Consider the following 15798-nt stretch of genomic DNA (forward strand, 5'->3'; position numbering starts at 1 on the left):
CTCTCTCTCTCTCTCTCTCTCTCTCTCTCTCTCTCTCTTAACACAGTTGATGGAGGCTTTAGCCGTAAATCTTGTTTCTGGGACTTTGTGCGCCATCTAGACCGTCTGGATGCGGTACTCATGACACGCATCAACAACACCAACATCAAGGGTATTGCATCGGTTGTGGAACGCAAAAGCGAAGCTCACGTCTACCCTCAGATAGGACACTTTTTCTGCAACATTCCCGAGCGCAAGGGATTGCCGAGCCCGGATGGAGACAAGGACCGGGACCCGCTGTTGGTGGACATACTGCAAGAAGGTCATCAAATCGTAACGAACCTAAAGTCGTTGAACTTGAAGGCACAAAACTGTTACCGCGATGTGGAACCGATCAATCTCTATCATAAGGTTGGCCACGGAACGCTCGACATGTACGTCATCAGTCCGGCACGAGATTCGCGCGAGGTCAAGGATTTCCTAGCTCGATGGGCTGCCGCTGACCAGCGTCTGTTCACAAAAGAGACGAAAGATGGCAAAGATTTCGCTTTTCCGTTGCAAAATCTCATCTCGATCTGTGCTCTGCTGGTGTGGACACCGGCCAATCCGGAGGATAACATTACGCGTATTCTGTTCCCGGGTTCGGCACCCGAATACAAGATATTGGAGGGTTTGGAAAAGATGAAGAATGTCGATTTCATGCGACAGCCAGTATGCCCGGTCAAGTCAATCACGGCAAACCTGTCAACACCGGTGTTAGTTACGAAGAAGACCCTTAAATCAGCCTCTACTGATCGCATTATATCGGAAGCAATACATTCGCCCAAGCCGAAGGACAACAAGCTGATAGACAACAAGATGCGAATGATGGCAACCGATAATAAGCTTGCGGCGGATGGAATGGACAGCTCTGCGGATGAGATCAAAATGGAAAAACACCTCTCCAAGCCTCCAAGTTCCACAACTGTTGCTTCAGCCAAGGTGGAGAGCAAGCCCAAAGCCATTCGTTCGGGTAAACCAATATCCATGTCCGAGAAGAAACTCGATAATAAAAAGTTGGAACAGCAGCAAGACGAAAAGAAAGATTCTATCTCGGACGTTAGCTCTGATAAGGAAGATGCGTTGTCAACGGACAAATCTAAACCAATGGCAGTGGACAGTGAAAAGAGTCTCGACGAAGCTCCGGATGTACAGGATAAAAAAGAAGAATTCGATTCAGCGAAACCAGACCTTGATGCGAAAGAAAAGAAAAAGGAAGATGCTGCATCGCCGGCTGGAGCTGATACCGGCGGTATCGTAACCAAAGCCACCAGGAAACCTCCTGCATCACGCACAGTAACATCATCCACGACTCGATCCAAGGTAGACACGGCCAGCAAAACTTCAAAGCCATCTGCGGACCGAAAACCCGTTGTGAAGAAACAAACCGAAACGAATAAGTCGTCACCAACTACGCCGAAGAAAACGGGCTCCATCGAATCGAAGCTTACCAACGGAAGTGCCACCAAGGCGGAACAAGGCGAAGACATTAAAAAGAGTGTCGGGAAGACAGCAGCTTCTAAGCCGAGCTCTATGATGGGCACTAAACCCGGCAAATCTAGTCCGAAAGCAACCCCTGCTAAGAGTGCCAAGGATGAGAACAATCGCAAAGTTCTCGAGGCGAGGCAGCGACCAACCATGGCTGCGAAGCGCGAAGCTCGCAAAGAGCTCGAAAAGAAGGACGCTCCAGTAGCGAAACAACCGGAGCGCAAGCCTATCTCACGTCGTCCGAGAGGTACCGTTACGACATCTTCCAGTGCAGCGACCGCCGGTGGTAGTCCTGTGAAGGCGAAGAAGGTGTTGAAGTCCGAAAAAGACGCCGTCATCCGGAAGGCTAAGCTGGACAAAAACGGTACCACCGATTCAAGTCTCGTTTCGACTCCCAGTGCAGATGAAGGCGGCGCCCCAGTTCCAAAGCGACCAGTTGGTATCGCAGCATCTGATGTCGTTCCAGGTGACAGTGATACACTGGAAGCGATAAAGAAGCAGCAACAGTTGGCCGAACTGAAGGAAGAGCAAGAAGCGGTTCGTGAGATTGAAGCTGTCTTTAACCGAGATTCGGCTGCTCAGAAGGTACTCAAGCACCGCGAACTGGCACTTACGGAAGAGCATCGTGAGGTGCAGGATAGTGCCACCGAGCCGGAGGAAGAGGAAGAATATCTCATTATCGAAAAGGAAGAGCAGTACACCGAAGACTCGATCAATGAACCGGAAAGCAGTGCCACCAAGGAGGAAGAAATCCAGAAGCACCAGCGCGATTCCCAGGAATCAGAGAAACGGAAGCGCGACAGCTTGGAAGAGGAGAAAGAGGAAAAGGTGGATGCAGTGAAGGATGTTGGTCAGGCGGAAGTAGTTGAAGATCTGGTTGAAAGTGAAAAGGCGGATGATGATCAACCGCAACAAGAGGGAGCAGAGGTCGAAGCAAGCGCTCCGGCGGAAGAAGAAGTGGATGAACACGACCAGGAACTGCAGGAGAAACTCTCACCCAAGCACAAGCAGGCGCTCGAGGAGGAAGTGCAGGACATTATTGCCTCGGCGAAGGAAATTGCAAAGTCCAAGATGGAAACTTCGATGGACGGTTTGAAGACGGAAGAAATCTCGTCTATCAGTCCCGACGAAAAGATGAGCAGCACGAAAAAGACGAGCGATACGCGCGATGAGGAGCAGGATCTTCCGATCGGTCATCCGAAGGATCACATCGATCCACCGCATCACGAGAGCCATCATGAGGAGCGTGTGTCAGCAACGGTCGAATCCGGAGCAACTACGACCGCTCCGACGCTTCCCGAAGACGAACGCATTCCGCTGGACGAGATTAAGGAAGATCTGGTGATCGAGGAAAAACACGTCAAGGAAGAAACGAAAGAAGTCGAAGTGGCTTCGACTGTGGTAGTTGCTGCTGCTACTTCAGCTACTGCTGCCGCAACAGTTCCGACAGAGCAATCTACCGGCCCTGCTGCAGCTGCAGAAATTGCAACTGCAACAGCTGCTCCGCTGCAAACCGTTTATGAACCGCTTGAACGACCGACTCCGGCCAAGATGCAGTTCAGTGCCCAACAAGCGCACATGCGAGACGTGGTGAAGACGCCGGACGAAGTCGCGGATCTACCCGTGCACGAAGAGGCCGATCTCGAGGAGGATTACGGCGAGGATAAGGATAAGGACGGTAAGGAGGACGAGGATAAGGATCGTGATACGAAAGAAAAGCCAGAGGAAGAGCCGGTCGTCGCAGTCTCGACGACAACGGTAGCATCCGCCTTGGCGACGAAAGAGACTGATGCAAAGCAACTTGAGAAGACTGATGATGAAAGGCATGTAGTGGATAAGTCAGTTGAAAGTGATAAACCATGTGATACGGCAAACAAGACAACTGAAGTGAAGGAAGTGTTTGACAAGGTTGAAAAAGACACTCGACTGGACAAGCCGCCAAAGTCAGACGCACACGAAACTGAAGAACAGGATGCTTCGAACATAAACCTCACGGACGATGCTATTTTGAGGGACTTGGAGTCTCAAATTATCATCCCCGTGGATGACAAGCTCGACAGTGCAGTCAAAGTGCAGCAACAACATCAGGTCAAACGTGAAAGCAAGACACCAGTTGAGGAAGATGGTCAGCATGATGACGATTATGATGAAGGCAAGAAGGTACCGGTCGAAGAAGAGCTGATCGTCGCGCAAAAAGTAGTACCGAAAGTTCCACAACCACCACAAACTGTCACTTCAGTGTTGGACGAAATATGGCAGCAGCCATCGACGGTTGAGAAAAAGCTGGACGAGTTGAAACATCTTATCGACGATAAGACGAACGATACCGTATCGAACCTTGTAGCTATCAAGGACACTATGGTGAAAACTGTGGCGCAACATAAGGAAGAAATCATCGATAAAGTTACGGAAGAAGTCAAAGATGCTGATCGCACGGTCAAGGAAATGATGCAGGATACTGGCAAAGCGGTAGAACAGATGGCTGCAGAAACGGCTGTAGAAATGGTGAAAGATTTGACCGACAAAACTGATGATGTGTTGGATAGTTTGCAAACCAAAACCAAACAAGTGGAGGACGAATTGCAGGCAACCGCTACCAAACTGGACGCAAAAGTGGATTCAGTAGTACAGGAAGTTTCAAAAGTTGCTACAAAAGTTGATGAAACATTGGCCACAATTTCAGCCGAAAAGAGCGAACTGGAAAAGCTTGCGAAAGGTCTCAAACAAGATGTTGTCAGTCAACTGGACAGTGCAAAACAGCAGATAGAGGAGGACATTACGAAGGAGGTAGAGAAAGTGCAAGACAAAGCAAAGACGGGCATCAGTTCGTTCTTCGGCAGTATTACAGAGGGCATTAATAGTGGAATCGAGAAAATGGCAGATAAAGTGGAACACAAAATCAAGAATAAAACCGATGAAGTGGAAGTAAAACTGGCGCAAGTAACGGAAAAGTTCGACAGTCTTCAAATGGAACGTGAATCGGTATCCACCACTGAGCAGGCTCAGGAAGAATCAGGGCAGGCATACGATCGGTTCGGTGGACCTTACGAACGCAGCTTCACGCAGGAGTTGCGTGAAACTCACATTACGACAGTGGATTCTCCCGTTACGGATGGAGACAAACTGAACATGGAGTTGAAATCGATGGTCAACATTCCACACGATATCGACGAAGATAAAGAGCTCGAGGAGTTGGAGGCCAATAAAAATATGGGTACGTTCGTCATCGAGGACATTAAGTACTGTGCTTTTGAAGATGCTAATCTACGCGAGATCAAGGAGGAAGAGGAGGAAGATCGTGTCTCACCACCACAAGGAGCATCGGAAAAACTTGGCCCAGTCGTTGGTATGATGCCGCCACGCGCTCGTACACCCGAAGACGTAGCCAAAATAGTGGCCAATGTGGCGGAAGTGCTGAAGTCGGACAAAGATCTGGAAGAAATCATCCCAGGTTTCGATCCACAGGAGTTGGAGCGTAAGCTGTCACAAGGTGGCGCTCGTGAAGAGGATGTAGGCACGGTGCAACGGATGCTCGTCACGGCCAGCAGTGAGGATGGTGGAGAAGAAACAGTCATCTGTGCAGACGGCACCATCACATTCTCTAAATCGGCAACTCCAGAACCAATACAAGGTTCCGGAACAACTACTCCCGAAATTAAGGTTCATGAAGAAAATGAAGACGAGGAAGACGAGGCTGAAGAGCCAGGACTTGCGAAAGAGGCTTCTGAAGGTAAGCGAACAACAGACGAAAAGGGTAGCCCTGCCTCATCGGGCAAATCATCTCCAGATCTGAAAACATCACCCACGTCGATAGAAGAAAAAGATAAGCACGAATTGCCTGAGAAGCTGGTACATGTTGAAACGACTAAGCCCAAGTCGCAAGAAGACGCTATTGGTTTGTTGAGTGATGTTCGCAAGGAATCTTTGGTAGATCATCATGCAGATGACCAGATTGATGATACAAGAAGAGAATCAGCCATCAGTACGTTCAGTGAGCGAGACTATACGAAGGATGAAAGTTCGCTCGTCGATGAACGTGACTCATCCCGAGCGCATTCAATCTCTAGCCACATCAGTGATCTTAAAGAAGACCCCGCAGACCTCAAATCAGTTGCCGATTTTTTGAAAGAAACTGACAAAGATCAAGTGTTTACGGACGCGGATGACAAGACGAAAGAACTTTCTAGTCCTGAGTCCATCACAAGCCAAAAGACGGTTTCGGAAAAGGATGCCCATAGCTTGGATGCTCTAAAAGAAAACACAGTAGTGAAAGTAAATGAATCTGGTAAGGTAACGGAACCAGAGTCTATGATGGAAGTAGAAGCCACTGAGCATGAAACAGATTTTACTTTAAAGACAACAGCCAAAAAGGAAGAATTTTCTCGTCCAGATTCTCCTGCCAGCGTAGGAGACGCTTCTCAACCAGCAACAGAACTAACACAAGACAAAGAAAATTCAGATGATGAACAACTCATTCCTACAATACACAAACTGAAAGAGTCAGCCTCACTGGACCTCGCCGAGGAGCTACAAGACACAATCGAATTTTCGCGACCAGATTCACCAGCCAGTGCTGAGGATGCATCACGTCCAGGATCTGCAGCCGCGAAGACAGATTCTCGACCTGCCTCTGCCGCCAGTGGGCCTGCAGATAAGGTTCCATCGGAGAAGTCCGTTGATCTCAAGGCTGAGACCAAAGAGGAATCGAGACCAGCCTCTGCCGCCAGTGGACCTGCAGATAAGGTTGCATCAGAGAAATCCGTTGATCTGAAGGCTGAGACCAAGGAGGAATCGAGACCTGCCTCTGCTGCCAGTGGACCTACAGATAAGGCTCCATCGGAGAAATCCGTTGATCTGAAGGTTGAGACCAAGGAGGAATCAAGACCTGCTTCCGCCGCCAGTGGACCTCTAGATAAGGCTCCATCGGAGAAGTCCGTTGATCTGCATGCTGAGACCAAGGAAGAATCGAGACCTGCCTCTGCTGCCAGTGGTCCTACAGATAAGGCTCCTTCAGAGAAGTCCGTTGATTTGAAGGCTGAGACCAAGGAGGAATCGAGACCTGCTTCAGCTGCCAGTGGACCTACAGATAAGGCTCCATCAGAGAAGTCCGTTGATCTCAAGGCTGAGACCAAGGAAGAATCGAGACCAGCTTCGGCTGCCAGTGGTCCTGCAGATAAGGCTCCATCAGAGAAGTCCGTTGATTTGAAGGCTGAGACCAAGGAGGAATCGAGACCTGCCTCTGTTGCCAGTGGACCTCTAGATAAGGCTCCATCGGAGAAGTCCGTTGATTTGAAGGCTGAGACCAAGGAAGAATCGAGACCTGCCTCTGCTGCCAGTGGACCTGCAGATAAGGCTCCATCGGAGAAGTCCGTTGATCTGGAGGTTGAGACCAAGGAGGAATCGAGACCTGCCTCTGCCGCCAGTGGACCTGCAGACAAGGCTCCTTCAGAGAGGTCCGTTGATCTCAAGGCTGATACCAAGGAGGAATCGAGACCTGCCTCAGCTGCCAGTGGACCTGCAGATAAGGCTCCATCAGAGAAGTCCGTTGATCTCAAGGTTGAGACCAAGGAAGAATCTAGGCCAGCTTCAGCTGCCAGTGGTCCTGCAGACAAGGCGCCTTCAGAGAAGTCCGTTGATCTGAAGGCTGAGACCAAGGAAGAATCGAGACCTGCCTCTGCTGCCAGTGGACCTGCAGATAAGGCACCATCGGAGAAGTCCGTTGATTTGAAGGTTGAGACCAAGGAGGAATCGAGACCTGCTTCAGCTGCCAGTGGACCTACAGATAAGGCTCCTTCGGAGAAGTCCGTTGATCTCCAGGCTGAGACCAAGGAGGAATCTAGGCCAGCTTCGGCCGCCAGTGGTCCTGCAGATAAGGCTCCATCAGAAAAGTCCGTTGATCTCAAGGCTGAGACCAAGGAGGAATCGAGACCTGCTTCAGCTGCCAGCGGTCCTGCAGACAAGGCTCCTTCAGAGAAGTCCGATGATCTCAAGGTTGAAACCAAGGAGGAATCGAGACCAGCTTCTGCCGCCAGTGGTCCTGCAGACAAGACTCCTTCGGAGAAGTCCGTTGATCTCAAGGCTGAGACCAAGCAGGAATCGAGACCTGCTTCAGCTGCCAGTGGACCTCTAGATAAGGCTCCATCGGAGAAGTCCGTTGATTTGCAGGCTGAGACCAAAGAGGAATCGAGACCTGTCTCTGCTGCCAGTGGACCTGCAGATAAGGCTCCATCGGAGAAGTCCGTTGATCTCAAGGCTGAGGCCACCGAGGAATCTAGGCCAGCTTCTGCCGCCAGTGGTCCTGCAGATAAGGCTCCATCAGAAAAGTCCGTTGATCTCAAGGCTGAGACCAAGGAGGAATCGAGACCTGCTTCAGCTGCCAGCGGTCCTGCAGACAAGGCTCCTTCAGAGAAGTCCGATGATCTCAAGGTTGAAACCAAGGAGGAATCGAGACCAGCTTCTGCCGCCAGTGGTCCTGCAGACAAGACTCCTTCGGAGAAGTCCGTTGATCTCAAGGCTGAGACCAAGCAGGAATCGAGACCTGCTTCAGCTGCCAGTGGACCTCTAGATAAGGCTCCATCGGAGAAGTCCGTCGATTTGCAGGCTGAGACCAAAGAGGAATCGAGACCTGTCTCTGCTGCCAGTGGACCTGCAGATAAGGCTCCATCGGAGAAGTCCGTTGATCTCCAGGCTGCGACAAAGGAGGAATCGAGACCTGCTTCGGCTGCCAGTGAACCTGTAGACAAGGCTCCTTCAGAGAAGTCCGTTGATCTCAAGGCTGAGACCAAGGAGGAATCGAGACCAGCTTCTGCCGCCAGCGGTCCTGCAGACAAGGCTCCTTCAGAGAAGTCCGATGATCTCAAGGCTGAGACCAAGGAGGAATCGAGACCTGCCTCAGCTGCCAGTGGCCCTGCAGACAAGGCTCCTTCAGAGAAGACCGTTGATCTCGAGGCTGAGACCAAGGAAGAATCGAGACCAGCTTCAGCTGCCAGTGGACCTGCAGATAAGGCTTCATCGGAAAAGTCCGTTGATCTCAAGGCTGAGACCAAGGAGGAATCGAGACCAGCTTCAGCCGCCAGCGGACCTGCAGATAAGGCTCCTTCAGAGAAGTCCGTTGACCTCAAGGCTGAGACCAAGGAGGAATCGAGACCTGCCTCTGCTGCCAGTGGACCTCTAGATAAAGCTCCTTCGGAGAAGTCCGTTGATCTCAAGGCTGAAATCAAGGAGGAATCTAGGCCAGCTTCAGCTGCCAGTGATCCTGCAGACACGTCGCCTTCAGAGAAGTCCGTTGATCTCAAAGCTGATACCAAGGAGGAATCGAGACCTGTCTCTGCTGCCAGTGGACCTACAGACAAGGCTCCTTCGGAGAAGTCCGTTGATCTCCAGGCTGAAACCAAGGAGGAATCTAGGCCAGCTTCGGCTGCCAGTGGACCTGCAGATAAGGCTCCTTCAGAGAAGTCCGTTGATCTCATGGCTGTGACCAAGGATGAATCGAGACCAGCTTCGGCTGCCAGTGGTCCTGCAGACAAGGCGCCTTCAGAGAAGTCCGTTGATCTAAAAGCTGATACCAAGGAGGAATCGAGACCTGCTTCGGCCGCCAGTGGACCTGCAGATAAGCCTCCTTCAGAAAAATCTGTTGATCTCAAGGCTGAGACCAAGGAGGAATCGAGACCTGCCTCCGCTGCCAGTGGACCTACAGATAAGGCTCCTTCAGAGAAGTCCGTTGATCTGAAGGCTGAGACCAAGGAGGAATCGAGACCTGCCTCTGCCGCCAGTGGTCCTGCAGACAAGGCTCCTTCAGAGAAGTCCGTTGATCTCAAGGCTGAGACCAAGGCGGAATCTAGGCCAGCTTCGGCTGCCAGTGGACCTGCAGATAAGGCTCCTTCAGAGAAATCCGTTGATCTCAAGGCTGAGACCAAGGAGGAATCGAGACCAGCTTCGGCTGCCAGTGGTCCTGCAGACAAGGCGCCTTCAGAGAAGTCCGTTGATCTCAAAGCTGATACCAAGGAGGAATCGAGACCTGCTTCAGCCGCCAGTGGAGCTGCAGATAAGGTTCCATCAGAGAAATCCGTTGATCTCAAGGTTGAGACCAAGGAAGATTCGAGACCTGCCTCCGCTGCCAGTGGACCTACAGATAAGGCTGCTTCAGAGAAGTCCGTTGATCTGAAGGCTGAGACCACGGAGGAATCGAGACCTGCCTCTGCCGCCAGTGGTCCTGCAGACAAGGCTCCTTCAGAGAGGTCCGTTGATCTCAAGGCTGAGACCAAGGAGGAATCTAGGCCAGCTTCAGCTGCCAGTGGACCTGCAGATAAAGCTCCTTCAGAGAAGTCCGTTGATCTCAAGGCTGAGACCAAGGAGGAATCGAGACCAGCTTCTGCCGCCAGTGGACCTACAGATAAGGCTCCTTCAGAGAAGTCCGTTGAGACCAGGGAAGAATCTAGGCCAGCTTCGGCTGCCAGTGGACCTACAGATAAGGCTCCTTCAGAGAAGTCCGTTGAGACCAGGGAAGAATCTAGGCCAGCTTCGGCTGCCAGTGGACCTGCAGATAAGGCTCCTTCAGAGAAGTTCGTTGATCTGAAAGCTGAGACCAAGGAGGAATCGAGACCAGCTTCTGCCGCCAGTGGCCCTGCAGACAAGGCTCCTTCAGAGAAGTCCGTTGATCTCAAGGCTGAGACCAAGGAGGCATCGAGACCTGCTTCAGCTGCCAGTGGACCTGCAGATAAGCCTCCTTCAGAAAAATCCGTTGATCTGAAGGTTGAGACCAAAGAGGAATCGAGACCAGCTTCTGCCGCCAGTGGTCCTGCAGACAATACTCCTTTGGAGAAGTCCGTTGATCTCAAGGCTGAGACCAAGGTGGAATCGAGACCTGCTTCAGCTGCCAGTGGACCTCTAGATAAGGCTCCTTCAGAGAAGTTCGTTGAGACCAAGGAGGAATCTAGGCCAGCTTCGGCTGCCAGTGGACCTGCAGATAAGGCTCCTTCAGAGAAGTCCATTGATTTGAAAGCTGAGACCAAGGAGGAATCGAGACCTGCCTCTGCTGCCAGTGGACCTACAGATAAGCCTCCTTCAGAAAAATCCGTTGATCTGAAGGTTGAGACCAAAGAAGAATCGAGACCAGCCTCTGCTGCCAGTGGACATACTGGCGCTGTAGAAACTTCAAAAGAACCTTCGAGGCCTGAGTCAGTTGCATCGAACAAATCTTTGGTAATGGACACGTCATCCGTTGCGTCGTTTACAAAATTTGAAGAATCGTTATCACGCAGAGAATCGTCGACTAGAAAGGATGATCGTGATGGCGCCATTAGTGATGGCGAGGAAGATAATTTCGAAACAAAAGTCTGTATGAAAGAAACTCGCTCCAAGTCGATGTCTGCCGCTGTCACAACTTCCAGTCAGCGTACTGGATTTGAAGGTAGTACTTTGGGAGTACTGGAAGAATCGATCGTCGCTTCTCGAGATGATTTGGATATGCTGCGTAGTCCCCGTGACAGTGTAACCAAACTAGATCCACCGTTCATTCCTAAACAAGCGGAAAACACAGTGTGCAAGTCCTTCAAGCCATTGTTTGGAGATGATCCTCAATTCCCCGGGGAAAAAAATGATGTACACAAGCAAGAAACAGCTAGTATGTTCCCGAAGTGTGGTTTAGATAGTACCGAAAGCCCCGAACACGGTGCATCGTTTGCCAAAGGCATGGATCAGCTGCTGAAAGATACAGTCACCTCAATGAAGGAAATCGAAAAGATGACTTCCACAGTCATTTCCTCCGCAATAAAAGAGGAATCGGTAGTTGAAAGCAAAGCATCAGTAACAACAATTCCGGGAGCATTCCCTATGTCAGGTGACAGTGGCAAATCATCTCCGTATCTTGGTGAAAAATCACAAGAATCCAGCGCTAAATCAGTGAGTCCCCTGCAAGACAAAGATTCACTTGAAGAGAGCACCGTGTCGCTGAACACATTCATCGAAAAGGATAGCTTGTCGGAAAAGGCAACGAGCCAGCAACAGCAAATCTCTATTCGCATGAGTGCGGCTGGCGAGTCTTCGGTTGAAAGTAGTTCGGTTACAGCTGAGAAGGTGACAGAAGAACTACTTTTTGCCGGCAGCAAAACACCACCAACTGCCCCAATCAGCCCGAATGTTGCCGCAAAGGAAAGCATGAGTATGACCCAAGCTCATTACGAATCTTCAGCGACGTCTGCTACGTCCGCGACAACAACGGCAACTTTGGCGACTACTACTGTGCCGCCAACCATCGCGAGCGCGCCAAAGGACGATGCATCTGGTATTTCAACACCTAAAGAGTCTGTACCATCTGGCAAGTCGAGCCCGGGGCTGATGTCCGTGCACACGCAAGGTAGTACGGACAGTGCTTCCAAATCGATCAACTTGGGCCACAGCAGTTCAGGTATTGAGACATCAGATTCATCGCCAAAGCCAACATCGCCCTTTCCGAAGGTGGTCGTCGACACGCTGAAACTGGCGGACGAAGCCAAGACCACCTCCGGCATGAGCACACCGGACATGACGCGTTCCTCCACGCCAGACATGGTTGACTCACAGATTGAACGTATCGCCACAACTACGGCTAGCACAGACAAGAGTGATTCTCAGACAACTGTCACGAATACTACGACAACGACAAAGACCACAACGTACATCATCAAGGATGGGCAAAAGATTGAAGTGGACAGCAATGTGCAAAGTGACACTGTAAGCAAAACCGAAACACAACAACCGGGAGCATCGACAACCACTCCTGCCGGAGTGACGTCCACAACCACAACAACGTACATCATCAAGGATGGCCAAAAGGTCGAAGTGGACGGAGTAACTTCCGAAGCAGTCGCACCTGCGAAAGGATCAGCACCGACCCAACTTACACTAGCTGGAACCGAAGAGCGAAGTTTCGCCGAAGACTATGATGAAAAAGATGTTCTATCACCACGATCAGATATATCTTCCGGGCAGGCTTCTCGCATTGTGGCCGGATGGCATGATGAGGATGTTCCTGGTTCACCCATGAGCGTGACCTCACAAGCTCCGCTGTCTCCCAGCACTAAGTATACCTACGATTATGACCTGCAACATTCCAGCTCGGGCGTGAGCAAAAAGTCCGACATCGAAATCGACCAGGATAGCCAGGATGACATCGTCCCGCCACAATATGGCAGCGAGGAAGCAAAATCGGCCATCCCTATCACGTCCAGCTACAAACCCGATCCGATGAGCACCTCATTCTACGGCCAATTACCAGAAGTTCCGTCAACCGTGACGATGACTTCGAGCACCACTCGTTCCATTCCGATTCCAATCTCAGGCTCAACAAAGGGCTTCGCTAAACCGTACGTCGAATATGCATCCAGCGGTGACAGCAGTGTCGATTCCAGCCACAAACCCTCATTGGCCGGTGATCGTAAATACCTGGACGAGGCAGATCTGGATTTTGAAAAAGCATTCAGCAGCGCGAGCCACAAGAAGATGGATGATTTGATGACCACATCGATGCACTTTTCGAGCGAAAAAGAATTCATGGCTGCAACCACCACGGCCGCTGGTATCGCGCAAGCGCAAAAGATGGAAATGGACTTCACTTCCACAGGACTGCCGTCGTCCGTGACAACGACTCTAACGGGAGCTCAGCCGAGTGCAACTGCCGCTCAGTCTCAACCGTCACCGGTAACGCAACCCCAAGCGCAATCACAATCAACTCTACCACAATCAACCCAGCCAACTGTACAGTCGTCACAGTCGAGCACGACAACAACGGAAGCAAAGAGCGTGCTCGATTCATGGGGTAAACCGTTGGGACTTCCTTCGCCGGCACCAATGACAGCCGATGACAACAAAACGACGCCCAAAAAGGAACGCCGCATGCTGATGAGCAAAACGAAGCTGAACAACGAGAAGAATCTGCGCAAGCGAGCGGAGTCGCCGACGAAAGCGAAAAAGTCCGCCAGTCCCGTCTATGTCGACCTGTCATACGTGCCACATCACGGCAACTCGTACTACGCGAATGTGGAGTTTTTCAAGCGAGTTCGAGCCCGATACTACGTATTCTCCGGTACCGAACCGAGCCGGGAGGTGTACAATGCCCTACTGGAAGCCAAACAAACCTGGGAAGATAAAGAATTAGGTAAGTGGGGTCTTACTTGTGACTGTTTGTGAAAGGCCTAATTCACTGTGCTTTCTTCTTCGCAGAGGTAACTATCATTCCAACGTACGATACCGACGTACTTGGCTACTGGGTTTCGGAGAACGAGGAGCTGCTCGCCAAATACCACATCGATCTCTCTCCAAGCGCTGCACGGTGTACAATCAATCTGCAGGATCATGAAACGTCCTGCTCCGCGTATCGGCTCGAGTTCTAGACCTAGGGAATGATGATAGCATTTATCGGTCACATTAAGGACGCGGATGTGGACGCCCCATGAAGTGCGCTAGCAGTAGTAGCAGTAGTCCCATTTCATCCGTAATAGTTTCTAAATGGATGTTCCAACTCCAGGCGCGCAATCCAAGCGCGATTGCGAGAAGCGGGTCAGAGTGAGTAGACATACCTGACATTATGTTGTTTGTACCACACAAAGCGCTATTAGTTGAACGAGTCCACTCCTTCAATAGATAGTTGTACGTATCTAGTCCTATAGTGAGTGTGCATCCTGGAAATGCAGCAAATGTTAAGTTAAATTAGACATTTTTCCTCAAATTTCAGTGGTATTACTGGATATTGAAAGATAATAAGATTCGAATGGAGAGTACGAGTTCCTTCAAAAGGAACGCGGTTGGCAAAACGCAGAGCAGGGAACTAACATAATTTAAACGAAGAGCTTACTTTGTAGAGCAGACCCATGACGCAGGCCGCACACAGTCACGTATTTGTTGAGCTTCCGCTAGAAGACTCTAAGTTTAGGCAAGCATCCATAGAGTGCTGACATAGATGTGGCGAATGGCAGTTTACCTGATTTTGGAGTATCTCCCATTAGAAGCGGCTTTCGCTCTCTCATCTATCGTTCCAACGCCGAGAGGCAATACTTTCTTCCTTAATAGTCTAGGCGCAGGCGCAGGTACTACCGCGCGAATCGAGATACAGTGAAAGGGTGCCGCCGCAGCCCTGTAGCTAGTTGTGATACTGTTTATTCGTTCATTGAACAAACCCAACACCCATATGCTAAGTTGAAGTGTGTCATACACTGAACCACAACATCCCGGCAAAATGTGTATTTGAGTATGTACGTGCATGCGTGCGTGAGCATTGTTTTCGACATTCCACACAGCACGAGAGATCCCCGGCGCAATCGTATGGTTGGCAACTCTTCCGAACGGCGCAAAGATCCGTAAGATCTATGCAGCAGAAAAACAAAGGCAACACCGGAGGATGCATTGGAGAGAGAGAGAGAAGAAATACGCACAACTTCCGTCTAAAGTCTACACCCAAACCGATGATAATCGCATATCGTAGAAAGGATTCGATCGTTCGAGACGTGATTGAGCAGACAGATGCAATTGTTAACGTACGTACAACACGCCACACCGTCAAGCAATCATTAATTGCGCCAATTTAAAAAAAAGCCACAGATTAAAGCTCGTGCCACTGCGGGCAAATAATAACGGGTCAGTTAATCAGGGAGCATGAACAGGAGGCGAGACGAACCTTTCGGGTTTTGGCAAGAAGTCCGACAAGAAGCAAACGTCCATCCGTTGGATGTAGTCAAGTTTTTGGAGACAGCATTTGGAACGAAACTTTTATACACCAGCTTACAAAAAAAAAAAAACAAACAAACAATAACCTCCCCCTGCAAAAGACGTATTCCCGTCGATCGCCTAAAAACCCCGAGCAAAGCAAATCCACCCATTAACAAGCGGATAAACAGTGTTTAGGTAGATAGATTACACGCACGTAGGCACGCATCTTATGAGAACGGAATGAAGACGACGATCGTTCGCTGTAAGACGTCCATTACGATGACTGGAGAACAATATAAGGCCAGTACAATTTTCTCCCTTTTCGACGATGTTGAAACCAACGAAGCCGTAACAAACCGAATACCAACTAAACCGTCGAACGAAAGAGTTGCCAATCACACGAAACCGGGCCGTAACGGAGAAGCAAACAAATATCAAAGTTGCGCACCACTAATAAATGAAGAGCTTTGATGATGGCGGTTGCAGGAGAGTCTATTTACTAAACAAACAAAAAACCACTATATTGTTGATCGTACACGTATAAACTCTCGTGGCACAAAAGGATTAACCTTATGCTCTCTCCTGAAGCTATGGGAGGAGGTAGTCTGTACC

General features: G+C 50.2%; 1 protein-coding gene across 1 annotated transcript in view; it reads left to right on the forward strand.

Moving 5' to 3' along the window:
- LOC126556542 (microtubule-associated protein futsch) overlaps window positions 1-14700 on the forward strand; it is a 37212-nt gene extending 22512 nt beyond the window's left edge. Inside the window, exons 6-7 of the mRNA XM_050211816.1 lie at window positions 47-13639; window positions 13705-14700. Coding sequence (XP_050067773.1) covers window positions 47-13639; window positions 13705-13874 — 13763 coding nt within the window. The 3' untranslated portion in view covers window positions 13875-14700. The remainder of the gene's footprint in view (window positions 1-46; window positions 13640-13704) is intronic.
- Window positions 14701-15798: the final 1098 nt, after the last annotated feature.

Source organism: Anopheles maculipalpis, chromosome 2RL (genome assembly GCF_943734695.1).
Source record: "Anopheles maculipalpis chromosome 2RL, idAnoMacuDA_375_x, whole genome shotgun sequence".
NCBI classification, from domain to species: Eukaryota; Metazoa; Arthropoda; class Insecta; order Diptera; family Culicidae; genus Anopheles; species Anopheles maculipalpis.